Here is a 25,462-nt window from a genome sequence, read left to right on the forward strand (position 1 = left end):
TACGAGGCATAGCAACTAAATGCAATGTAAGGGCTGTGTTGGATCCTGATTTGAACAAACCAACTACGAAAAGAAAACTTCTGCATTAACTGGAAATTAGATGATTTTAAAGAAATTACTATTAATTTTTCTTAGGTGTGACAATGCAATCATGATTATGATTTAAAAATAGAGTCCTTATTGCTTAGGAATTCATACTTAACTACTTAAGGATGATGTCTAGGATATACTTCAAAATAATCTAGCAGGAAGGGGCTATAGATGTAACAAAATTGGTCATTTGTTAATTGCTGAAGGTGGGTAATGAGTACATTGGATCTCATTACGCTAGTCTCTCTACTACTGTGTGCATATTTGTCATTTTGTAATGAAGTTTTAAAAAATTCAATACAACCTACCACTGGGCAGTCGAAGAGAAGACCATACATCCTGAGCCCCCCAGTCTGGCGTGAGGGGAGGACAGCTGATAACTGGATATGCGGTGTTACCAGACATCACTGGTCCCAAACCATTGCTTCTGCCTGCTACTGCCACAAATACAGTAGGAATGCCATCCCCTAAGAAAATGACAAGTTTATAATTATGCTAAAAATTCAAGAAAGATTTAAAGGTAGGTTTAAACAAAATAAAACAGGGCTATGTGCCTTAACTCCTTGAGTTCCTTTGGTAGTAAAAAAAAAAGTTTTTTACAGAGACTACTACCAAAAAAAAAAATTTTTTTTTTTGGTAGTAGTCTCTGGAAAAAGCACATACATCATTATTACATATATATTTAACATATAAGGTCCATTCTGCCACTTAAATAACAAAATAACTATAATAGGTTTTGCCATCTTCAAGGTCTACAGTATGAATGAGATGCCACGGTGTTGGTGAGGGAATGGCCTGAATGAAGAATGATACCACCTGAACAGGTGTCACTCCAGCTGGGTTATCCCTCAACCAACAAGGTACAGGGAAACCCAGCTAATAGAGACTTAGGGGTATTTCTTGAAGCGGTACTAAAGGCAAATTTAATAATATAGTACCCAAACATTTAAGACTTCCAGATATATCTTCTAACATATGTCTTATACATTTCATTCTCTGATACAGTTTATAAATTTGCCCTTTGTTTCCTAAAGAAGAGATTCTTAATCTGGAGTCCAAAATTTTATATATTTGCATTTTTCTGGTGGAAGAGTTCTAGCTTTCATTAGCTTATCGAAGGGGCCTGGGACCTTCCCCTCCTCTAAATTAATAACTGCTCTTCTATAGGAATTACCTTCAGAGAGAATACTCACTGAATGTTTTTTCCAGTTGAGAAAAGGACATGAACATTCTGGTTGTCTCTCCAAGCTTCCATTATTTTAGATCAATGCTATCCCATCAAGACATTTCTTTTACGTACTATATTCTGAAACTACTCCTTAATTTCATGTTTGAGTGCCTCCCAGGAGAGGCTGTTCTAGCCACAGGCATCCGATACTTGACATAAGGCCTATTTTGTGTTGGAGTATATTAGAAACTATGCTAGAGGGGCTTCTTATCAAGTAAAGATGCAAGAGGTCCTCATGAATCTAGTCTTTAATCTCCTTCCTTGCTTGTATTTTCAATTCTTTCTCTCTGCTCATTTCTTTTACATGACCCTGTAGAGCACTGGAAACTCTCTGGAGGGACTGTGAAGGCCTAATATACCGTATATTTTTTTTCCCTTGGAAATGTGGCAAAGCTCCTTTTCAGCATTAGTAGTCTGAAACGAAATTTTTTGGCACAATCAGGAGAACTTCCTGAAAGGCTCTGGTTCTCTGAAGTTTACCTTCATACTCAGCTTTAATCCTCAGTGTTTCATCAGGTCCTTTATGAGCAGATGTTACCCGAAGTTCACATGGAATGCCAAAATTTCCACAAGCCTTCTTGATTTTTTCACAGTGACCGAGATCAGAGGTTGAGCCCATCAATACTACAACCCTGCACTGACTTTCTGATTTCAGAAGCAACTAGAAAAGAAAAATATGGACATAAAAAAAGAAGATAAACATAGGAATGAGTACTATAATAATAGCCAATTTACAAAGCTATACATTATAGTAAAATTATATCTGAACAGAGTATTTTCTTTCTTAACAGACCAAACTTAAGAGACAAACAAAATAATATAGGATTTATTTTAAAAAGTAGCCTCCACGTATGTGGAAAGGGATCTTCATAATTAAGACCTACAGAATAAAATTTTTAATTAGATAAATTGTTTTCTGATATAAAAAGCAAGGATAAATACTCAAACTTTTAAATTAATATTCAGAAAACTATCAACTATTTCATCCTATGATTTTTAGTACATTCTGCTTGGTGGAGGTTTTTTTTTTATTGTATGACAGTTTTTACTTTTCATCACTCATTTTTAACTTTACAAATAAATGATAACAAAATCTCCTGCATCCGCCAAGTGTCTGTCTCTCCTTTTCTGTCTGTAGAGTTTTAAAGCAGATGTCTCAAAAAAAAAAATTTTTTTTTATTTTTTGTCTCAGTGGAAGTTTTAAGGCATATATAGCCAAATTAGAGTGGTATGTTACAAACCTTTCTAATTATTTGGAACTCAAAATGCAGAATTACCATGGAAATAATGATCTAAAAAGGTGGTTATGACACCTGGATAACAGCTCTCATTCACCTTCTACGGAATTACAGTAACAATACCACCATAAACTTTGAAGTGGCATTTTAAAGTCAAATAAAGTTGCAATTTTGACTATGAGGAATCCATCCCATGCTACTGGAACTCTATAGAGTAGCAGTGGAAAAGCTGGTGAGAACTGTAAGGTATGTTCCAGCAGGGACAGGGATGAGACAAAGACTCCAGGTTTCCCCAATAGGATCTGGGAGTTTATTGGCTAGCTTAACAGCAGGGAATTCTGGCACACCAGTGAGGACAGTCCTGCTGGTACATTTCTTTTTTAATTGTGTTTTAAGTGAAAGTTTAAAAATCAAGTCAATCTCTCATATAAAAATTTATATATACCTTGCTATGTACTCCTAGTTGCTCTTCCCCTAATGAGACAGCACACTCATTCTCTCCACCCTGTATTTCCCGTGTCCATTCAGCCAGCTCCTGGCCCCTCTGCCGTCTCATCTCACCTCCAGACAGGAGCTACCCACATAGTCTCATGTGTCTACTTGGGCCAAAAAGCTCACTTCTCACCAGTGTCATTTCGTCTCATAGTCCTGTCCAATCCCTGTCTAAAGAGTTGGCTTTAGGAATGATTCCAGTCTTGGGCTAACAGAAGATCGGGGGACCATGACTTCCAGCATCCTTCTAGTCTCAGTTAGAACATTAAGTCTGATCTTGTTACAAGAATTTGAGGTCTACATCCCACTGCTTTCCTGCTCGCTCAGGGATTCTCTGTTGTGTTCCCTGTCAGGGCAGTCGTCGGTTGTAGATGGGCACCATCTAGTTCTTCTGGTCTCAGGATGATGTAGTCTCCGGTTTGTGGCCCTTTTTGTCTCTTGGGCTCATAATTACCTTGTCTTTGGTGTTCTTCATTCTCCTTTGCTGCAGTTGGGTTGAGACCAATTGACGCATCTTAGACGGCTGCTTGCTAGCGTTTAAGACCCCAGATGCCTCTCCAAAGTGGGATGCAGGTATTTTCTTAACACATTGTGTTATGCAAATTGACCTAGATGTCCCGACCCCTGCCCCTGCTACTGTGGCCTTCGACGTGTTCATTCAGGAAACTTCTTTGGTTTAGTCCAGTTGTGCTGACCTCTCCTGTATTGTGTGTCGTCTTTCCCTTCACCTAAAACAGTTCTCATCTACTATCTAATTAGTAAATACTCCTCTCCCTCCCTCCCTACCCTTGTAACCATCAAAGAATATTTTCTTCTGTGTCTAAACTATTTCTGGAGTTCTTATAATAGTAGTCTTATACAATATTTGTCCTTTTGTAACTGACTAATTTCACTCAGCATGATGTCTTCCAAATTCCTCCATGTTATGAGATGTTTCAAGGATTCATCATTATCATTGGGTAGTATTCCATTGTATGACTATACCATAATTTATTTATCCATTCATCTGTTGATGGGCACCTTGGTTGCTTCATCTTTTTGCCATTGTAAACAGTGCTGCAATGAACACAGGTGTGCATTTATCTGTTTGTGTGAAGGCTCTTTTTTCTCTAGGATATATTCCAAGGACTGCGATTGCTGCACTGTACGGTAGTTCTGTTTCTAGCTTTTAAGGTGGCACCAAATCGATTTCCAAAGGGGTCGTACCATTTTACATTCCCGCCAGCAGCGTATAAGTGTTCCAGTCTCTCCCCAACCTCTCCAACATTTATTGTGTTTTTTGGATTAATGCCACCCTTATTAGAGTGCGATGGAATCTCATTTTAGTTTTGATTTGCATTTCTCTAATGGCTAATGATTGTGAGCATTTCCTCATGTATCTGCTAGCTACCTGAATGTCTCACTTAGTAAAGTGCCTGTTTACATTCTTTGCCCATTTTTTAATTGGGTTATTTGTCTTTTTTGTAGTTGAGTCGTTGCAGTATCACGTAGGTTTCAGAGATCAGATGCTGATCAGAAATGTTACAGCTAAAAACTTTTTCTCAGTCTGTAGGTAATCTTTTTACTCTCTTGGTGAAGTCTTGGATGAGCATAGGTGTTTGATTTTTAGGAGCTCCCAGTTATCTAGTTTCTCTTCTGCATTGTTAATAATGTTTTGTATACTGTTTATTTCATATGTTAGCACTCCTAGTGTTGTCCCTATTTTTTTTTTCATGATCTTTATTGTTTTAGATTTTATATTTAGGTCTTTGATCCATTTTGAGTTCGTCTTTGTGTGCGGTGTGAGGTATGGGTCTTGTTTCATTTTTTTGCAGATGGATATGCAGCTGGTACACTTCTTAAAGGTGCCCCTTTCTTTCAAGTCATTGAGAAACAGAAAAGTACCATACCCACCTATATTTTTTTTTCTGAAACAGAAAATTTTCTAGAAGAAAAACACACAAAACTAAGTAGATTTGCTACAAAAGTTTACCTCTACTCTCTCTGCAACCCACTCGAAATTTTTCTTTACCATCTGCAGCCCTTCAGCAGTTACTTCTTTGAGGTCACGATATGACTAGAAAATAAGACAGAAGGTTTAGAATACAACTATTTCCTGTTATCTGAACCTATTTGGTTTCTGACTTTTGGGTAGGGATTATCAGAAGTTTGGATATATAATGCCAGATATTTGAAAATGTATCTGAACCTACAAACTCATTTCCTAAATTAGGCTCAAGAAAGTTCAGGTAGTAAGGTACGTTTGTATTTACATTTAATTGTGATTGCTTTTCACATTAGCAATTACAATTAAGTCTCCTGGGAATTCTTATATGTTAAGTATAGAGACAGTCTTGTTTTATTGCTTTTTTTAAGAACGGAAATGGGACCTAATAAAAGCCAGAAGTCTTGGAGTAGAGTCCTAGGTCTGCCACTTACTCTCGCAATTGTGAAGAGACTTATTCTCTCAGAGCCACCTCAGTTTTCAATGAGCAAAACAAGGATAATAGTTGTTCTGTTATTGTTATGAGAGTCTATTAATAAGTAAGAAATATGCTCTATAATTGTAAATTTTATTCCTATCTTTTTTTTTCCCCAGGATAGAGGAGGTATTTATCTTTAAAAATAAAAAGTTATCAATAAGGTTCTTATCATAGGGAAAAACAATTGCCTTTACTTTTCCTTCCATTCCATCTTTCTTCTCTATCCCTGGCTGATCTTGTGAAGGGCAAAAAACCTTAAGTGTCACCTGTTTGTCTTTCTGTTGGCTTCGATCTCCTGATGGCCAGAGTCTCCAGGAATCGTTATCAATAACATCAGCAAGAACAATTTCTTTTGTGGTTATGTCAACACCAAATTCAATCTAGAAACAGCGTATCACCAAAGAAATTTTTTAAAGAAACTACACTACTTAAGACATTTCTCAGTTATAATCTTTACTTTCAAATCTCCTTATTGTACCTTCATATCAACCAATGTACAGTTCTGGGGCAACCAGGATTTCTCCAGTATTTCAAAAATAGCCTGCGTGGCATGACTCATGATATCCACTTCAACTTGGCCTATAACAACTCCAGCAAAGCAAAATTTTGCAGCAATCAGCTGTTCCTCAGACCACTGTGGATCATTATTGGCGTCATCCTGAGAATAAAATGTAGAAGTACTATTAACTTAAAACTAAAAATTTTGAACTTGTCAGAAAAACTAGTCTTTTTCTCCTCTAATTTCTGAATTCCTCAGACATATTCGTTTTCTCTGATTTAAAAAAAAAAAAATTCCTGTAATTCAAATCGATGATCTTTAATTTGCTAACTCTTAACAGCTACTTTGAAATTAAAAACATTTAGCTGACTAATTTATTCTAGGTAAAAAAGTATTTGATAGAATTTATCCTCTTGCTATATACCAATTTAAACACAGCTTTTGTGATTTCTATTTTCCCTTAGTAAGATTCACTAAAGATGGTAGGAAGGCCAAAACATATTTCAGTCAGCTAAATGTTTTCAAAATGCAATTTTCATTATCTACTGTAAGAATGACTTGGTGGATGGCGTTTAACCTCCTCTAACTTCACGAGGGCTGGGGTGAAGAATCAAGATTAACAGCCTAGCAGTTATGGATACTTCCTAGATACAACCAAATACCCCATGGGATTCATCTACAGGGTTTGAGGGCTTAGGATCACAGTCTTGTGGGGCAACTCAGACAATTGGTATAATATAGTCCATAGAGACAATGTTCTACATTCTAGTTTGGTGAGTAGTGCCTGGGGTCTTAAAAGCTTGCAAGTGGCTATCTAAGATACAACTATTGGTCTGTACTTATCCGGAGCTAAAGAGAAGGAAGGGAATCAAAGACTCAAAGAAAAAACTAGTCTACAGAACAGCCTACATGAACAACAAAATCATCTACCTGGAGGCAAGAAGAACAAGATGATGCCCGGGCACTACTACAGACCGTTCTGACCAGGGACTGAATAGATGGTCCCAGATAGAATAGAGAAAAACGCAGAACAAAATTCAAATTCCTAAAAAAAGGCCAGACTTACTGGACTGGTAGAGACTAGATGAACCGCCACGACTATATCCCTGAGATATTCTTTAAACCTGGAATTCAAACCACTCCCAGAGGTCACTTTTCAGCCAGATGACAGGTTGGCCCATAAAATAAATATCACCTGTGAGTACTGTGCTCCTCAAAATAATTGCCTAGACGAAACCAAATGGTTAACATTTACCCTAAACCAAAGATGAAAAGGCAAAGGTGGGCGTATAAGCTAGACTAATGTAAACAGAAGAACAAAAATGGAAATTACAAGAATGATGATATACTGTGAAAAATGTAACCAATGTCATTGTATAATATGTATAAAAAAATGTATAGAAATTGTTAAATGAGAAGCAATTTCCTGTGTAAACTTTCACCAAAAATACAATAAAAATAAAAAATAACAAAAGATCAATGTCCAAGGCTGATTCCTATGAGGTGTAGGTCAAACATACCTCCACTCTCTGACCTTTTCAACAATTCTGACACCAGCTGTCCTCCCAAGGCACTTTGTACTTTTCTGCTGGGTTCCATAATTTGTTGCAATGGCCACACAGAACTCAGACAATATTAGGGAAGTAACAGGGTACAATTCACGATCAGGAACAAATGTTACAGTTCTTCAGTCAGGGCAGGCCTTTCCCTTGGCGCCTAGGCCCCTGGGCCTGGCCTCTGCCTTGCTCAGTCAAGTGTTACAAAGCTCTTTAGCTCCTCCAGTAAGTGCCCAAAGGCACCCCACTCCACCAGGAAGCCTCCTGCCTGAAGGTTCTCAGCTCTCACTCTCTGGGGTCAGCACGCCTACTGTAACTGCCTTGCTCTGTGGGCTGGGAAGCCCACCATGCCATCTTATGCTGGTCCTTCTGCCGCCGTTTCTCTGGAGCTGCTTCTCCCTGTCTTACACCCTCTCCAATGTTACCACTCTCTGTCTCCTGGGTCTAGGAGGTTCTCAGCACAGGGACCCTAGGTCTAAAAGACGCACTCTACTCCTGGCTATTCCTTCTTGGTAATGAGGTCCTCCTTTCCACCTCTAGGATGGCTCATTTTAAGCCTAGTGGAATGGCGAAGCTTACCAATTCCCTCATTAGGGTTCCATACACCTTATTTGCAAAGTCCAACTCAATCATTTGGTGGGAGTTGTAAGACTATGGCAAGAATGCTACATAAATGTGATCCATCCCACCACACCTACTGACCTCATTTTTGATAAGAACTTAAAAAAACACAAGTCTTTAGGGACATTATTTTAGATGATAATGCAAGAAACTTCATTAAAAAAACAGATTTTGAAAGAATAAGATACTTTCATTATATCCTAAGTAGTGTCCCAACTTCACGTTATTTATCTTTTATGGATTCTTGATTGGTATAATCATAATCATAACATGGGAATTTAAAGTTACACAACTCACTAATTAAAACACTGAACTAACTGTGCTTCCTCAGCATGAGGAACATAAACCAAGATGGAAAGAGAAAAACAGTTTCAATAAAGAAAACCACAGAAACCCATAACCACCGATTCCTATTTCATTCTTTATATTTTTTTTGCTTTTAGAAGACATTGATAATACAATTTCCCTGTATTGGATTTCAGTAAAATCCTTTATACTAGCTAGCCTTCACTTTAAACTCTTCAAGAGTACATTTTCTGAATTTTGAAATTATTTTTCTTCCCAATAATTGCTAATTTTAAGTAATTCATTTTGTTAGTCATCTTAGTCAAAAGAAAAATGGATTTTTGCAGATTTCTTTTAAAAAACTGATTTATCCATTGTTAACAGAAGTACACATTACTGACATAAGTTTCTGGAATGACTTCTGGCAATTTCAAACATTTTAAAAATATTTAAATATTTTGATTTTGTAATTATATGTTCGCTGCTACATTATCATAAGACAGAGAAGAATAAAATAATTACCTTGAAAAACATCTCCACTTTAGGTGGGTAAAACTTATATCCTTCCTTGACGCCAGGGTTTCTTTTGAGAAAAGAACCAGTTGCTATTCTTCTACAAACCCATTCAATTGGAATCATTTCACAATGGGGCGCAACGAAAGCTGTCTCCCCACATTTTCTGGTGAAAGCAGTTTTGATACCTACATATTGACGGTAAAAGCATTACAATTTCATTTAAAAAGTTACATCTAATGTACAACAAAAGTCTACCTTTAAAAAAAAAAACCCTCTATATAGCCCAATGTCTTACCCCTAAATGATGCTATCAAAAAAGGTAAAAGTAGGAAAACAAAATTATTGTTTTCTACTATCAAATTCATTAAAGAATATTTCATTTTGATGTTGTGCAGCAAAATATACACTGGACCAGAAAATCTGGGTCCTTGTGTCTTTACCATTCATTCAACAGGTTACTAGGCGTTACCTTTGTCACTGAGTACTGAAACTCTGCAAAAGGCACATGACTTACCTAAGTGGCACTAATATTATTTCTAAATTCAGTTTAGTTCCAGGATTCTTGGATTGAATGGTCCAGTATTATATGGACCATGTAGAATATCAATGTACTTGTTGTTGTTAGGTGCCGTCAAGTCGGTTCCGACTCATAGTGACGCTCTGCACAACAGAATGAAACACTGCCCAGTCCTGAGCCATCCTTACAATTGTTGTTATGCTTGAGCTCATTGTTGCAGCCACTGTGTCAATCCACCTTGTTGAGGGTCTTCCTCTTTCCCGCTGACCCTGTACTCTGTCAAGCATGATGTCCTTTTCCAGGGACTGACCCCTCCTGACAACATGTCCAAAGTATGCAAGACGCAGTCTCTCCATTCTTGCTTCTAAGGAGCATGCTGGCTGCACTTCTTCCAAGACAGATTTGTTTGTTCTTTTGGCACTCCATGGTATATTCGATATTCTTCGCCAACACCACAATTTAAAGGCGTCAACTCTTCTTCGGTCTTCCTTATTCATTGTCCAGCTTTCACATGCATATGATGCGACTGAAAATACCACGGCTTTTGGGTCAGGCGCACCTTAGTCTTCAGGGTGACATCATTGCTCTTCAACACTTTGAAGAGGTCCTTTGCAGCAGATTTACCCAATGCAACGTGTCTTTTGATTTCACGACTGCTGCTTCCATGGCTGTTGATTGTGGATCCAAGTAAAATGAAATCCTCGACAACTTCAATCTTTTCTCCATTTATCATGATGTTGCTCACTGGTCCGGTTGTGAAGATTTTTTTCTTTTATGTTGAGGTGCAATCCATACTGAAGGCTGTGGTCTTTGATCTTTACTAGTAAGTGCTTCAAGTCCTCTTCACTTTCAGCAAGCAAGGTTGTGTCATCTGCATAATGCAGGTTGGTAATGAGTCTTCCTGCAATCCTGATGCCCTGTTCTTCTTTGTATAGTCCAGCTTCTCGTATTATTTGCTCAGCATACAGATTGAACAGGTATGGTGAAAGAATACAACCCTGATGCACACCTTTCCTGACTAAACCAATCAGTATCCTCTTGTTCTGACCAAACAACTTCCTCTTGATCTATGTAAAGGTTCCTCATGAGCACAATTAAGTGTTCTGGAATTCCCATTCTTCGCAATGTTAATATTAAAGCAGAAACAGGCCAAACTTCTGAAGAGACTTTTTCTCTTAATGTGTAAAGCAGACCTTAAAAAAAGCCTTCGGCAGTATCAGGATGAACATAGTGGCCAAAGAAAGTATTGGCCCACCTGCTCCCTTCTCTCTTACTCAGATTGTCATTGGAAAACTATGATGAAGAGCAGACTTGTGATGTTTAGGATGGAAGCTATCTCACGTGGTGGCCTTGGGAAATAACTCTTTGATTATAGTTAGCATGTATCAAGTACTTACTTTATGTCAAGTATTGTTCTAAGCATTATAGTTTTTTGTTTGTTTAATCCTCACAACATCCATAAAGTAGACAGTATTATGATCACCCATCAAAACAGACAAGGACAGAGGCACAGTAGCTATATGTCAGCTAGTATTAGGTGAAGGAGACTTCCAACCCACACTGTCTATACTCCGTCAGCAGCCCGCTTAACCATTATGCACACTACCTCTCCTACCAGAAGTATTTGTATACAAAGTTCAAAATAATGCTATGGAATTAACATAAACTATGTCTCAGAAATCTGCATGGATTTAACATATCAATACTCCTCTTCAGCTTGCAACGTTAGTATTTCCAATCCCAATCTAATCCTCCAATCTAACATCAAGTTTTTCTTATCAGGAAAGGGTTAGGAAATTTCTGAACTTGTTATTTATATACAAAAAGAATCTATGTTTCTAGAATCTCTACACTGTGCTGTTTTACATGGCATCTCATTTAACCTTGCATAAAATTTTTGAGGTAGCTATTATTACTTTTGGAGTCCCTGGATGGTACAAACGGTTAATGCGCTCAGCTACTAACCAATCAGTTAGAGGGTGGAGCTCACTCAGAAGTGCCTCAGAAGACAGGCTTAATGATCTACTTCTGAAAAATTAGCCACTGAAAACCCTATGGAACACAGTTCTACTCTGACACATACGTGCTGTTGCCATGAGTTGAGTCAAACTCAATGGCAATTGTTTTGGTTATTATTGCATTTTACAGCAAAAAGCAGAAGAAGCTTAAAGAAGTTAAGTAATTCCACAATGCCAGATCATGTGTCAATAGGTAATGGAGCCTGGGCTTGGTCTGGCTTCAAGAGTCCTTCTTTATTAGGTCTGGTAATCATTAGACGTATTTGTTCATTTGTCTACCAAATTTGAGCAACTAGGATCTGTTTTTTTTTTTTATTAACTTTTATTAAGCTTCAAGTGAACGTTTACAAATCCAATCAGTCTGTCACATATAAGTTTACATACATCTTACTCCGTACTCCCACTTACTCTCCCCCTATTGAGTCAGCCCTTTCAGTCTCTCCTTTCGTGACAATTTTGCCAGCTTCCCTCTCTCTATCCTCCCATCCCCGCTCCAGACAAGAGATGCCAACACAGTCTCAAGTGTCCACCTGATACAATTAGCTCACTCTTCATCAGCATCTCTCTCCCACCCACTGACCAGTCCCTTCCATGTCTGATGAGTTGTCTTCGGGGATGGTTCCCGTCCTGTGCCAACAGAAGGTCTTAGGATCTGTTTTAATGTCAGGACTCCTAATCTGTTCCATAAACCATTCTGTGTAAGAATTTTTAAAAACTTAGATTTTCTTTTATTTCACAGCGCTATATATAAAACCCGGAAAACACCTTTCAATATTACCTATAAACGAAGTACTTTTTAGTTACATTAAGCATGCCAGATACAGTGGTTTAAACGTAATTACTGACACACTTCATTTAAAGTGACCACCTGACCCAGTTTGCTAGGAATGCAGGACTTTCATCTTCTAGTACTTAATAGCGTGTGTGCATGCATGTATCTATAGCAACTAACTTTTTAAATTGTTAATATTTTTAAGGGGTTGATTAAGCACCTTAAATTTTTTTTACTGTGGATGGGGAGAGGGAGATAATGCAGGAGATTTAAACATGGATCAGACACTCATCTGCACTGCGAAAGAACCTAATATTAGTCTGATGCTCTCTCTAGAAATCTACTCATTGGGGAAACCATCAATCAAGGAGGTCTTAAAACAAAAATCTTGCTCTCCATGACTGAGGAACTGTGGGAGAGCCTTTAAATATATAGTAACATATTCACTTTCAAAATATAGGGATTTATGATGTGGATGACAATTCAGGTTTGAAATTTAACATATTTTTTCCTACTAACTTAAAAATGTGAGACAGGATACTTCCTTCCCCTCTTCCTTTGCTCCAAATGTCCTCTACACAATGTTCTAATCTTAATTTGGTCTTTCAAATGGACTTTTCAATTAGAAACAGTCTTCATTCAGTTTTAGAGTAGGAAGGTCAGTAGACATCTTTGATCTAGTCCAAATCCCTCACTTGGGGAATGGTAGGAGAGAAGATGAGAATGGTTATCTTCAAACACTTTTCAGGGCTTTCACGTGCAAGAGAGATTTGAAATTCTGTATTGTCTCCAAGAAGCAGAACAAAGAACAACTGTGTAGAAATTATAGGGAGTAAATTTCAGTTTACCAGTTGTATCTACCTAAAATTAAAATGGGCTTCCTTTGCCAGTAAATTCCTTATGACTGAACATGTCCTAGGAGAGGGAAGTTGCAGAGAAGATACAGATAAATCATCTTTATCTGATACAAATCGTTAAGATACCTCTTAATCAAATGATACCACTAATTCCAAAATAAGCAAAATGTCATAGTAAAGTTTAAGAGCTCTCGGTTTGGCTTAAACAAGCCTAGCTTGTATGACATCCCCAAATAACATGTTGTTGATCCAAATAATGTTATTTTCCCATGAATGAGACCAGCATGTGTGCGTGTGTGTGAGAGAGAGAGAGAGAGAGAGACAGAAACAGAGACAGAAGGAGAGAAAGAAGGGGAAGGAAGGTGTGGGGCGAGGGAAGTAGGAAGAGGGTAGATAGCCACTTACCTGCTTCCTGTAACAACTGAAAAATACAACTGGTAATTTTATTTGAAATTGCAGCTTTGCCTTCCAGGTGATTCTTTCTAGCTGCATTTCCTGCTGTAATCTGGTCCTTGGACTGCAGGAGGACTTTTCCTGGACTATCTAACACTTCATAGACTTCCTTTGTTTTACCCTCATAGAGTTTTTTACCAATGTTCAGTACTGCAGAAACAAAATGGAAATATATCAGATTTTAGGAAGAAATTCCCTGAAGCCTAAATCATTTAGAAATATGAATCAGTGAACATCCAGTGTGATTAATAAATAAAAATGAATTCATCTGCTTAGAACCTTATACTTACAATTAAGTTTAATAGTTGCTATTTTTTTATTGCAAGGCACCTAAGTTGGAGGCCCTCAATGAATCTCCAGCCTCTTAATGTGGTATCCAGACTTATTTACAAGGTTTAAAAGACCATCAGGATACAGCTTCTGCTTAGTGCTCCAAACTCCTATTTCTCTACTCCCTCCCTAGAGTTCCAACTTCCTTAGGGAACTTCTATATCCCCTTTCCAGACCTTTGGACACGCTTTTCCCTAGGTCTGGAACACTGTTCCCTTCCCCTCCATGTCCCTACTCATCCTTCAGGCCTCATTGAGTCCTACTGATGGATTTTAGATTTTATCCTAAGAGCAACCATGGGGCTTTTAAGCACTGAAGTAAAATGACAGAACTGTGTTTTAGAAAGGCCTTTCTAAAACACAATTCTGTCTTCAGACTGGATTTTAATAGCTCTTGTTGGGATGTCACTGAATACTTCTAAGCAAAGAATTGTCTTTTAGAAACCACATAAGTGACATTTTTGGAAAGATTAGCCTGCCAAAGATATGGAAGCTGAAAAGAAGTAGAAGAGTAAAGATTTTAGAGATTTGATTTATCAGATATTCTGATAGAAGGAAAAATTCTGGTCCAATGCTTTTTTTTTTTTTGCTTGTTTTTTCAATGCCTTGGTTTTATGGAGTTATTACTCAATATTATCTGGATCTCTCTGTTGAATCTATAACCTTTTAATCTAAATTCAATTTTTCTATATAAAAAAAAGCAGCGACTAAGCAAAACAAGCAGTTTGGGTCATCATAAATTTAGAAATTTGGTGTGTGGAACAAGCCAACATTTTATCAACGTATCACCAACGATCTTCCCGAAGGATCTGACCACTTGGGGACAATATGATAAAAAGGAGCCCTGATGGCAGAGGAGCTAAGCGCTCAGCTGCTAATGGAAAGGTTAGTGGTTCACCAGCCCTCTCCACAGGAGAAAGACATGGCAGTCTGCTTCCGTAAACATTTACAGCTTTGGAAATCCTATGGGGCAGTTCTACCCTGTCCTATAGGGTCTCTATGAGTTGAAACCTGATGGCAACGGGTTTGGAATTTTTGGTAAATATAATAAATCTAAAGTGAAGCAAGGAAACTTCTTTGCCTGGGGGTTTTGGAATCTCCAAAGCCACCATGGCATCAAAGCCTAAGACAAAAAAAAAAAAAAAAATCACACAAAATCTGCAAAGAAAACACAAGATTTTCAGAAGGTTCGTTCACTTAACATAGGAAAAGCAAGATTTGTGTTTTAAGAGTCAACACTAAATTTTCACGTAATTGTTTTGCAATATCTACTGAATCCCAAAAGTGATTTCCAAGCACCTTTCCACCTCCTGGCCGCTTCTAGTTACAACTACCCTCTTCCTCTGTTCTCCTTTTCCTCCACCCCGAAAGCAGTGCTAGGTTTCGGACAATTCGGAGTCCTCCGGGAGAGCTCTGACTTCACGAGGCCCAGGACTTGCAAGGAGCGGCGTGCGCAGGTCCCACCGCTCGCCAGGGCCTGGCCACATGTCCGCGCCTTCGGCGGCCTAGAGAGTGGACAAGCCGCAGGGAAGCCGAGAACTGCCTGCGGGATGGCGGTGATTTGGGCCTCAGTGCCTGCACGTGTCCCCGTCGAGCCCGCGAGTTCAAACTCGGGGGCGGGAAGGCCACGGAGGGAAAGGAGGGAGAGGCGGGCCCACGGAGTTCCCGGCGAACCCCGACTTCTGTTACTCACCCTCAGACGTCGCCATTGTCTTAACTAGGCTGGGGACAGTTCCCGCGCCAGCAAGAGAAGCAGTGATCTGGAAAAAAGGAGAGGTCAGCAAGGCTCACCAGAGCCGAGAAGCCATGCACCGCCCACAGGCACGCCCCCTTCCCGGAGCCGCGTATCCCTGCGCTCTTACTCGCGCTCACGTCTAGCACCACAACAGCATCCGACCACTTAGACTTCGGGCGACAAGCTTCTCAGGGGCTTCCCGCCGCGCAGGCGCAGCGACGCTACCCCGCCTCCGGACCGTCCCCCGCCCCTCGCGGGCGCTGTTCCAGGAAAGGCAAAAGTGGCGCGTACTGCAGACCCCTCCCCACTCTACAGAAGCTCGCGGGAGCCGACTCCTCTCTGCAGCTACGCGGGGTCATAGGTTGGAGCGTACCAAGTGAGGACTGCTGGGGGAGAGCACGTGAGGAGGGCCACACTAAGTGTACATCCTCTGCGAGAGGAGCTATGTAACTCCGTTACTCTCATCACTTCGGCTCTGGGTGGAAAATAACGGAGATTCCCACGCGCAGGGAATTTAGCCGTCTGGACGTTTTCACCGGAGGACTAGCTCCACCCCCTCCTCCTCTCGGCCCGCCCCGGTGCCGCCTCCTCCGCCTTCTCTCACTGGTGGGCCTGGAGGGGGCGGGGCAGGGAGGCGGGGGGCGAGCTAATCACGCTTGTCTATTGAAAGGACGCGCCGCCGCAGTAGCGAGGGTCGACCAGCCGGGAAGGAAGCCGCTCTCTGCAGCGTCTGGGGCGTCAGGGCTGAGCAGACTGCTGGTTGGCGCTTGGACCTCGGTCGTGGCGGCAGGTCCCGCCACGTGTTTTCGGCGGCGACATGGAGCTAGAGGAGTTGGGGATACGAGAAGAATGTGGCGTGTTCGGCTGCATCGCCTCAGGAGAGTGGCCCACGCAGTTAGATGTGCCGCATGTGATCACCTTGGGACTCGTGGGGCTGCAGCACCGGTGAGCAGTGGAGTAGGAGCTGGGGGCCGAGCGGCTGAGGGGTGGGAGTGACAGCGTGTATGCTTGTATATCTGCCCAAGTCTTGCGGCTTGAGTTGGCGCCCTCGCTCGCGCCTGAGGGCGGGGAGGCCGGACTTCTACTTACCTGGACAGGTACCTTCCTGTGATATCCATCAGGTTGCCAGGCATGTGCGAGGGACTCCTTGCCTCTCTGGACTTTAACTTGTTCTACCCCCTGATCCCTGATAATGTTTAGGGGCTCGCCTCCTGGTCTGTGCACTCCTCGTGAGCCTGGCCAGTTTTGTAAGGCTCCGGTTTGCTTGGGCTGGCCAGGACTGGGCCCCTCCCCGACAGTTCTAATCTCCCAGAGTCTGGAGCTGTTCTTGTGATAAGCTTGTGTGGGCTCATGGCTGGTCCAGGTCCTACAACACTTTGAGGTGTGCGCGCGGGGCCTCCAGTCACCACAAGCTTTTGTTTGCAGGGGCTTAGTTACTGAACCGAATTGTGGATTCGAAGGTAGTTATTGCTGTGGGAACTTAGGGACCATAGAGTGCAGACCCGAGGGAACAGGACTAGTTGGTGGTAGCAGAAGTAGTAGTAGTAGTAAAAAAGGCAGTGTAAATTAACTGAAAACAAACCAATCACAGAGAATAGAGCGTCTGGAAAAGATTCATGGGTAAACGTTTTGGTTAATGAATGAAAACGTTTAAAAAGGAGGGAAGGGGCGTAGTCCTCCTATGTTAAGGTACACACTGATTTTGAAAAATGGAGGGGGGGACTTAATGTTTAAAAATAACATTGCATCCATATCTTTCCATTTCTGAGTCGGAATCGACTCGGCGGCACTGGGTTTTCTGGGTTCTTTCCATTTCTTCAAACCTGACCTAACTGGAAGTTAATATAAACAGTTGCCTTAAGTTACTGGTAAGAAATATAAACCTAGGTTTGACGTGGTCTCTGAAAGAGTTACAAAGTTTCGATAAGGCAATAAAGTAGTCACAGCTAAAACAGGAATGTGCAATGACACTTATCTGCGTTGTGGGTGCAAAGTGTATAAATGCATTCCAAATGATTAGCTTTCCCTCACCAAACTTAAATTAGAAGTAGTCTTTTTGCTGTTTTCAGAGTCCCAAACACTAGGATTTCAGTTTCACATTTTGTGACTCCTTGTTTACAAAGAGCTGAGAGTAACTCAGAATCTGGGATGAATTAAAAAAAAAAAGAAGCAACTTTTTTTTTTTTAACTCGAATAACTGTAATCCTGGATAAGGGTGTGTTGACCATAATAGAGATCTTGTTTTAAGAACATTTGTTTAGAAGACTCAATATACAATCTAAGGAAAAATTAAACTCTGGTTCTGTGGTAGTCCAGAATGATGTTAGTTTGTAACATCCTTAAGAGAAATTTTTCTGGCTGGTTTGTCATGGAGGAGGGGATGATGTGTACAAACTAGAAATCTTTAGAGTTGCCTGGGTCTGGGAAATGTATGAGCTGACATTGGATCTCTCTCATTTTCTTAAGTATATTTACTTTTTTGTTAAAGATACTCAAAGTTCTTTTCATTCACATTCTCTCCTCCCCTTTAAAATATGCCTGCTGAAAAAAAAGTTTTGTTTTTTTTTTAAGTTAGATATTAGTACTAATTGGAATTCTAGTATTCATTTTAGGAAAATACTTGGTACATATGGTTTTTTTTTTTAATGACTACAACTTGATTTTTAGATACATGTACCTGTTTTCAACATTTGCTTGTCTGTAAAAGAATTATGGGATGAGAAGACATGAAATAAGGGGAATAAAGATGTGATTGTATACTAGTAGAAGGAGCTCTGGTGGTACAATGGCTAAGCGCTCAGCTGCAAACCAGAAGGTCGGCGGTTTGAACTCACCAGCCACTCCGGGGAGAAAAGACCTGGTGATCTGCCCCATAAAGATTTATAGCCTAGGAAACTCTATGGGGCAGTTCTACTCCATCCTGCAGGCTTGCTGTGAGTCAGAATCAACTTGACGCATACAACATATAGTATTAGAGCAATATTAAATGGATTTCTCTGAGTTAGACTGTTCATTTGGCTAAGCAAGTCTTCGTTAAGAGACTATGGTGTTGAAAATTGACTCTGTGGTATCTCAACTTATTCTCAATAACTATGTCAAGAAACAGTTGCTTCTGGAGAACAAATGTACTGATGGGACACTATTTGCTTCAGATTTTTGTAGGCATGGAATCTGTAAGATGCATAGAGAAGACTGGCTCTTGCACATAATCCTATTCAATTTTTAACTTAAAGTCTTCACTCTCTGGAAGAACTGATTCTGATTGAATGAAGAGGGAAACTCCCTCGTGTTTATAAAACATGATCTGCTGCTGCTCTAAACTGGTAGGCAGGGGTCAGAGAGAGATTAAGAACTAATTTTTTTTTTTTTTTATGGCATCGCATCAAGGAGTGCCAACTAGTAGCATTGCAAGCCTACATAGGTTGTCATAGCTTAATGTACAGTAGAGCTAGTTGTACACACATACACATTGACAATTGCTGGTCTATTGCAGAAGGGTCTATTTCCACACCCTCAACTACGCTGACTGTTTCTACAACAACAAGGATTTGTTGTTTTTGTTTTGTTTCATTTTGTATGAAGAAATTTGTTCATTTTCCTAAAAAACGGAATTAGAAGTTGAGATTTCTATCCCTTTCACTTTGTTTTTGGTTCTTTTATCTGTTAGGCATGATCTGATTCAAAAAAATTTAACCTCAGGGACAACAGAATTCCTGAAAGTTTTAACGTTATGTGTTTCATATAAAAATGTGAATAGAGTATCAATTACTGACAGTCATGCACTAGGATACTAGGATAGGTTCATCCTTAAGTACCTCGCTTTTAGCAGCTATTCTGGCTATTTGCATATTCACTGGGTAGTTCTGCTTTCTGTCAGGAAGAATTTTAACTTAATACTGTCAATGTTAAACCAACTGTTGTCCCCTTAGCTATAGGCTATGTTTGTGTGTGTATTCATACCAGATTCATATAACCATCAAATGCTTTCTTGGTCCTGAAAACATTTCACTGGTTTGCAGAGTTCTGGACAAACCAGACACCATCCCCTTGAGAAGCAAACATTTTCATCTTTAAACTACAGTCATATCTTATGGAGACTAAAATGGCCTGGATATATTTGAAGGTTCCATGAAAGAAATTACTAAAATTTCACAGATTTAGCCCATGAGTTAGCTAGTTAGCCTTTCCTTAGTTAGGAAATGAGAAGGCTCTGCTGCTCTGGGTTAGGAATCAATCCCAACAACAGCTGAACATTTCTATACTTCTTTCTAAGTTAGAATTTATGAGATTTACCTGATGAAGCTGGGTCACATAGTGGGGCTTCTTTCTGCAGAAACTTCCTGTAGAATCTTTTGATTCTGTTATGTTTTGAGGAAACTGATTTGCAATCATTTCAGGAGCAATTTTCTTAGGAGATACGGACACTGGTTCTGCAAACAGAGTATATAACATTATCACTAGAAAGATACTTGTGAGAAAGAGGTACACTCAAAGGTCTGTGGAATAAGTTCTGAGTTATTGTCACTTAGCATATTGGAGAACACAGGAGTAGGTTGTTGAAGAACTTGTTTTGCTTGGCAAATTAAAGCTGGGGATATCTTATTTTAATTGATTTTTATCCATTAGTGACCACATACATAACATTTCTATAGTGTTTTACTTTTATACCCCTTTAATCTATACTCTGTATTTGAATTGGAGCCCTGGTGGGGCAGTGGTTAAGAGCTACATCTGCTAACCAAAAGGTTAGCAGTTCAAATCCACCAGCTGCTCCTTGGAAACCCTATGAGGTAGGTCTACTCTGCCCTATAGAGTTGCTAGAAATCAGAATTGACTCGAGGGCAACAGGTTTAGTTTGGTTTATATTTAAATCAAGTAATTTTTGGTTGAGGAAATGACTTATTTTAAAAGTGCTCTTGATAATTGCTCTAGTCTTTGATTTGGAAAGACTTAATTCACTTACTTTTGTAATTATGTAATTTAATGATTCTTGATTTTAAATCAGATGTGTTTTCAATTTTGACCAGACTTTCTAATATAACTATTTTTGAGAACTTTATTATTTGCTTTAGTCTGAAGAAGAATTTACCTACCCCTATTAGAAACCCTGTGGTGTAGTGGTTAAGTGCTATGGTTGCTAACCAAAAAGTTGGCAGTTCGAATCCACCAGGCGCTTTTTGGAACTCTATGGGGCGGTTCTACTCTGTCCTATAGGGCTGCTATGAGTCAGAATCAACCGGACAGCAATGTGTTTGGGTTTTTTTTTTTGAAGAGAGTCTCAGTGACACTGCTTGTCATTCTGGTCAATACTGGGAGCAACTGCTGAACAGGAGACCTGAAATCTAGTCCCAAGTTTTCCAGTAATACCAGTTTGACTTGGGTCTGTTTTTTCATCTGTTTGGCTAGATATATTTATGGTCCCTTTCCGGGTTCAAATTCAGTGGGCTGGGATTGATATATTTGTGTGGTGGTTGTTGTGTGCTGTGAAGTCAATTCTGATTCATAGTGACCCTATAGGACGGTGTAGAACTGTCCCAAAGGGTTTCCAAGGCTGTAATCTTTACGAAAGCAGACTGCCACATCTTTCTCTGGTGGAATGGTTGTGGGTTCGAACCACCAGCCTTTTTAGTTAGCAGCCTGGTACTTAACCACTGCACCACCAGGGCTCCTTTGTGTGTGGTTGACCTATAGCTATTTCCCTGTTCAATAACATACCCACTTGAACCCATTAAGAGTAGGCAAAGAAAAAAAAGAGCAAGCTAAAGAAGGCAAAGGTGGGGCAAATCATCAGATTTGCAATTGGTGTCCAAAAATGGAAAAATAAAATTTCAGCTCACTTGAAACATAAGGGGAGGTGTGAGGAGAGGAGAGAGAGGGGAAATTCCTGCTGTTCTTTAGTACCTTATTAAAAAAATGTCTGTTGAGCACCTACTGTGTACATGTAAGGCACTGTGGTGGACACTGAGAATATTGTACCACACAGAGCAGACTGGGTTCCTGCCCTCCCAGAGAAACCTTGTAGCCAGTTGGTTCAGCACAGACCTCTCTATGCCTCAGCGTCCTCATCCATAAATTAGGAATAATGATGGTACCTGCCTCATAGGATTGTGGTTTAAATACTTTAATATATGTACAGTGCTTAGAACAAACAGTACCTAGTACCTATATGCATTATATATATATTAGCTTACACAGTGATGACTATACTATGGTACTACAAATAAGAATATATAAATAACTAAAACTGGGATGGATGCTATGAAAGAAAAGTGTGGGGTGTGGACTATTTACATATAATTGGATGTTTACTATTCACACGACATAGCCATTGATAAATGAACAGCCAATAATCATGTTCTTTTCATTTTTCCTATCTTATCTGATTCCGATCTATTGTTAGTGAGAGGAGAATGTGGCACAAATGGGAATGTATGTGTGTGATTACATCCTGTTTGTGGTTCTGTTGGCAAATAAAGTTTCTCAGTAACCAGTTTTCTTTCTTTCTGTGTTTCTCTAATAACAAAAGGAGTTGATTGTACTGATGTTAATTATTTTACATAGCCACAAAACAAAAAAAACTAGTTGCCCTCAGGTTGATTCTGACTCTTGGTGATCCCGTGTGTGTCAGAGTAGAACTGTGCTCCATAGGGTTTTCAATGGCTGTGATCTTTTGGAAGTTGATCACCAGGCATTATTCCAAGGAGCATCTCGGTGATTCTTACTACCTACCTTTCAGTTAGTAGCTGACTGCTCAACAGTTTGTGCCATCGAGGGAGTCAGATAAGCTATAGCCCAAAAAACCCAATGCCGTCAAGTCGATTACAACTCACAGCGACCCTATAGGACAGCGTAGAACTGCCCCACAGAGTTTCCAAGGAGTGCCTGGCGGATTTGAACTGCCAACCTTTTGGTTAGCAGCCGTAGCACTTAACCACTACGCCACCAGGGTTTTCAGATAAGCTATAAATTACAGGAAATTATAGCAAGGAGAACCTTATCACTGTAACAGTTTATTTTACTATAATCCAGTGTTTTCCCCCCACTTATTTTAAGTAGTATAAAGAGAATTGTTAATTGAAAAGTAATATTAGAGCAATAGATACATCTGTGCTAATGTCACGTAATTGTTACCCTTTAGGTTTGAAAGAGGAGTGCCAAAAAAAGTATTTGCAACAAAAATAATATATTTAGAAGAACTCCCCAGAGAAGCTCTTTTTTAATCCAACCAGGTCTTTATTTAAAGGTCAGTGTCAGAAAAGAGTCACACAGACCAGAGACTCCATCAGCCTGAGACCAGAAGAACTAGATGGTGCCTGGCTACCACCAATGAATGCCCTGACAGAGAACACAACAGAGAGCCCCACGAAGCAGGAGAAAAGTGATATAAAACTCAAATCCACTTAAAAAGACCAGACTTAATGGCCTGAGTGAGACTGGAGGAACCCCAGAAGACGTGGCCCCTGGGCTCTCTGTTTACCAAGAACTAAAACCATTCCTGAAGCCAACTCTTCAGACAAATGTTAGATTGGACTATAAAACATAAAATAATACTTGCGAAGAGTGTGCTTATTAGTTCAAGGAAATACAAGAGACTTAAATAGGCAGCTTCTGTCTGGAGGTGGGATGAGAAGGCAGAAAGGGACACGAGCTGGTTGAATGGACACGGGAAACCCGGGGTGGAAAGGGGGAGTGTGCTGTTATGTGACTAGAGTCACATAAATACGTGTATAAATTTTTTGTATGAGAAATTAACTTGAGCTGTAAACTTTCACCTAAAGCACAATTAAAAAAAAAAAAAAAAACAGGGTCAGTGTTGGGAGCCTTGGAGCACTGTACTGCAGTAGAACTGATAAATAATAATAACAGAAAAAATTTAGTACTTGTTTCTAAGAGCTTTTCATGTATTAACTCATTTCACTCTCACAACAACCCTATCTAAACCAGAATACCAAACCTGTTGCCATCGAGTCGATTTCGACTCATAGCAACCCTATAGGACAGAGTAGAACTGCCCCCATAGAGTTTCCAAGCAGCACCTGGTAGATCTGAACTGCTGACCTCTTGGTTAGGAGCCATAGCACTTAACCACTATACCACCAGGGTTTCCCAACAACAACCCTATAAGGTATCTAAATTGTGATCACCTCTGTTTTACAGATGAAAAAACAGGCACAGAGGCGTTAAGCAGTAAAAGTCTCAGAATTGGTAAATGTTCGAGCCAGGTGATCTCATTCTGTATTCTGTAGTTTTAATAACACAGATCAGGTGTAGGCCAAAAGCAGGCCCACTCTTCATGTCTGGATTTCTTTTATTTGGGCCTTGTTTACTAATACAGTTGAATCTGTAAGAGCCAGAACTCTACAGGACTGCCTTGTATTTCTGGGTCACGCAAGTTTTTCCGCTTTGACAGGGTGCAGTTTTGCCACTTTTCTATTGCTCGTATTAGAGGAAAATATTTTAGTTTTTCTCCTCTGACAGGTTTCCACCTTACACAGCTTCCGGCTTTCCTAGATTTATGGAATATCTGTACTAATAGCAATGCAGGGGGCAGACCCAGGTTTGATTCCTGGCAAATATACCTCAAGTGCAGCTACCACCTAAATCTAAATGTTCTAGAGAATTTTGTTCTCCTTATTCACAGCCAATTGTATAACAGAAACACTCAATACTGTTTTTCTCCATGTGTGTGAATCGCTGGTGATGCGACTGATTATGTATTCTATTAAACACTAAAGAATAAAACATTCACTCCATTCTGTCAGTGGAGGCTTGCATGCTGCTGTGCTGCTGAAGAGGTTTCACCAAGAGCTTCCAGACTAAGATGGACCAGGAAGAACGGCCTAGCAATTTCCTTCCAAAAATCAGCCAATGAAAACCCTATGGATTGCAAGAGCCTGAACCTGTCATGCACGGGGTCACCATGAGTCAGGGTAGACTTGACGGAAGCTAACAACAAGAAAAATCATCACAATTCAACTACCATAATGAGCAATAAGTGATTTTGCTTTTTTTATCCCCCCTAACATTGTTTATATAGTAGGTCTTTCCTACTCCAAAGAAATCACTGGACTTTTTGACATATAGGAAAGAAAAACTCACCATCCACGCCTCTCCCAGTTTATTTCAATTTTGTGTAGGTGGCAAAGCAGGTGTCAGAGCAAACATTCCTATTTTTGCTTTATGCCGATTTGAAAATATTTAAGTTATAACTCAGTGTTTCTGAAAATAGTTAACTATTTGAATGACTGATAAATATGAGAATATGCTCAATATTTTCATTCCAAAAAAAACCAAAAACTTGCTGTTGAGTCTCTTCCAACTCACAGCCACTCTACAGGACAGAGTAGAACTACTCCGTAGGGTTTCCAAGGAGCTGCTGGAGGATTTGAAATGCCCACCTTTTGGTTAGTTCTTAAGCCATTAGGGAAATGAAATTACACCTACAATAAGATACCGCCGCACACCCATCCAAATGCTTTAAATAAAAAAGAAAAAAAAAAAAAAGGCAGTGCCAAGGGTTGGTGAGGCTGTGGAGCAATGGGAGCGCTCCTGCACTGCTGATGGGAGTGTAAAACGGTACTATCGCTTCGGAAAACCGTGAGTATCTACTAAAGCAGGGTATATGCATTCTCTGATGCTGCAGTCCCACATGTAGGTCTATACTCAACCAAAATGCATACATGTTCATTGAGATATGCACAAGAGTTTTTATAGCATCATTATTCATAAATAGCCCAATTTGGAAACAACTGAAATGTCCAACATGGGCTAGATTTTAAAACGTAATGGTCTGT

General features: G+C 39.9%; 2 protein-coding genes across 6 annotated transcripts in view; one reads left to right on the plus strand and one right to left on the minus strand.

Annotated features, from left to right (window-relative positions):
* PAICS (phosphoribosylaminoimidazole carboxylase and phosphoribosylaminoimidazolesuccinocarboxamide synthase) overlaps nt 1-25,462 on the minus strand; it is a 59,587-nt gene that overhangs the window by 3,339 nt on the left and 30,786 nt on the right. For 2 of the 4 annotated variants that reach the window (XM_023555081.2, XM_064285765.1), the window contains 9 exons: nt 19,962-20,098; nt 15,627-15,693; nt 13,557-13,754; nt 8,994-9,172; nt 5,989-6,168; nt 5,777-5,890; nt 5,021-5,104; nt 1,799-1,979; nt 399-557 (listed from right to left, as the gene is read on the minus strand). In XM_023555081.2, coding sequence (XP_023410849.2) covers nt 399-557; nt 1,799-1,979; nt 5,021-5,104; nt 5,777-5,890; nt 5,989-6,168; nt 8,994-9,172; nt 13,557-13,754; nt 15,627-15,693; nt 19,962-20,098 — 1,299 coding nt within the window. Of the gene's footprint in view, nt 1-398; nt 558-1,798; nt 1,980-5,020; nt 5,105-5,776; nt 5,891-5,988; nt 6,169-8,993; nt 9,173-13,556; nt 13,755-15,626; nt 15,694-15,795; nt 16,178-19,961; nt 20,099-25,462 lie in introns of those variants that run through there. The other 2 variants (XM_003415892.4, XM_023555083.2) reach the window with 2 other exon arrangements.
* Nucleotides 15,925-25,462, plus strand: part of PPAT (phosphoribosyl pyrophosphate amidotransferase) — a 46,828-nt gene continuing 37,290 nt past the window's right edge. For both annotated transcript variants that reach the window (XM_003415891.4, XM_064285766.1), the window contains exon 1: nt 15,925-16,613. In XM_003415891.4, the coding sequence (XP_003415939.1) occupies nt 16,486-16,613 (128 nt within the window). In that variant the 5' untranslated portion in view covers nt 15,925-16,485. The remainder of the gene's footprint in view (nt 16,614-25,462) is intronic.

This window comes from Loxodonta africana, chromosome 5 (genome assembly GCF_030014295.1).
Source record: "Loxodonta africana isolate mLoxAfr1 chromosome 5, mLoxAfr1.hap2, whole genome shotgun sequence".
NCBI lineage: Eukaryota > Metazoa > Chordata > Mammalia > Proboscidea > Elephantidae > Loxodonta > Loxodonta africana.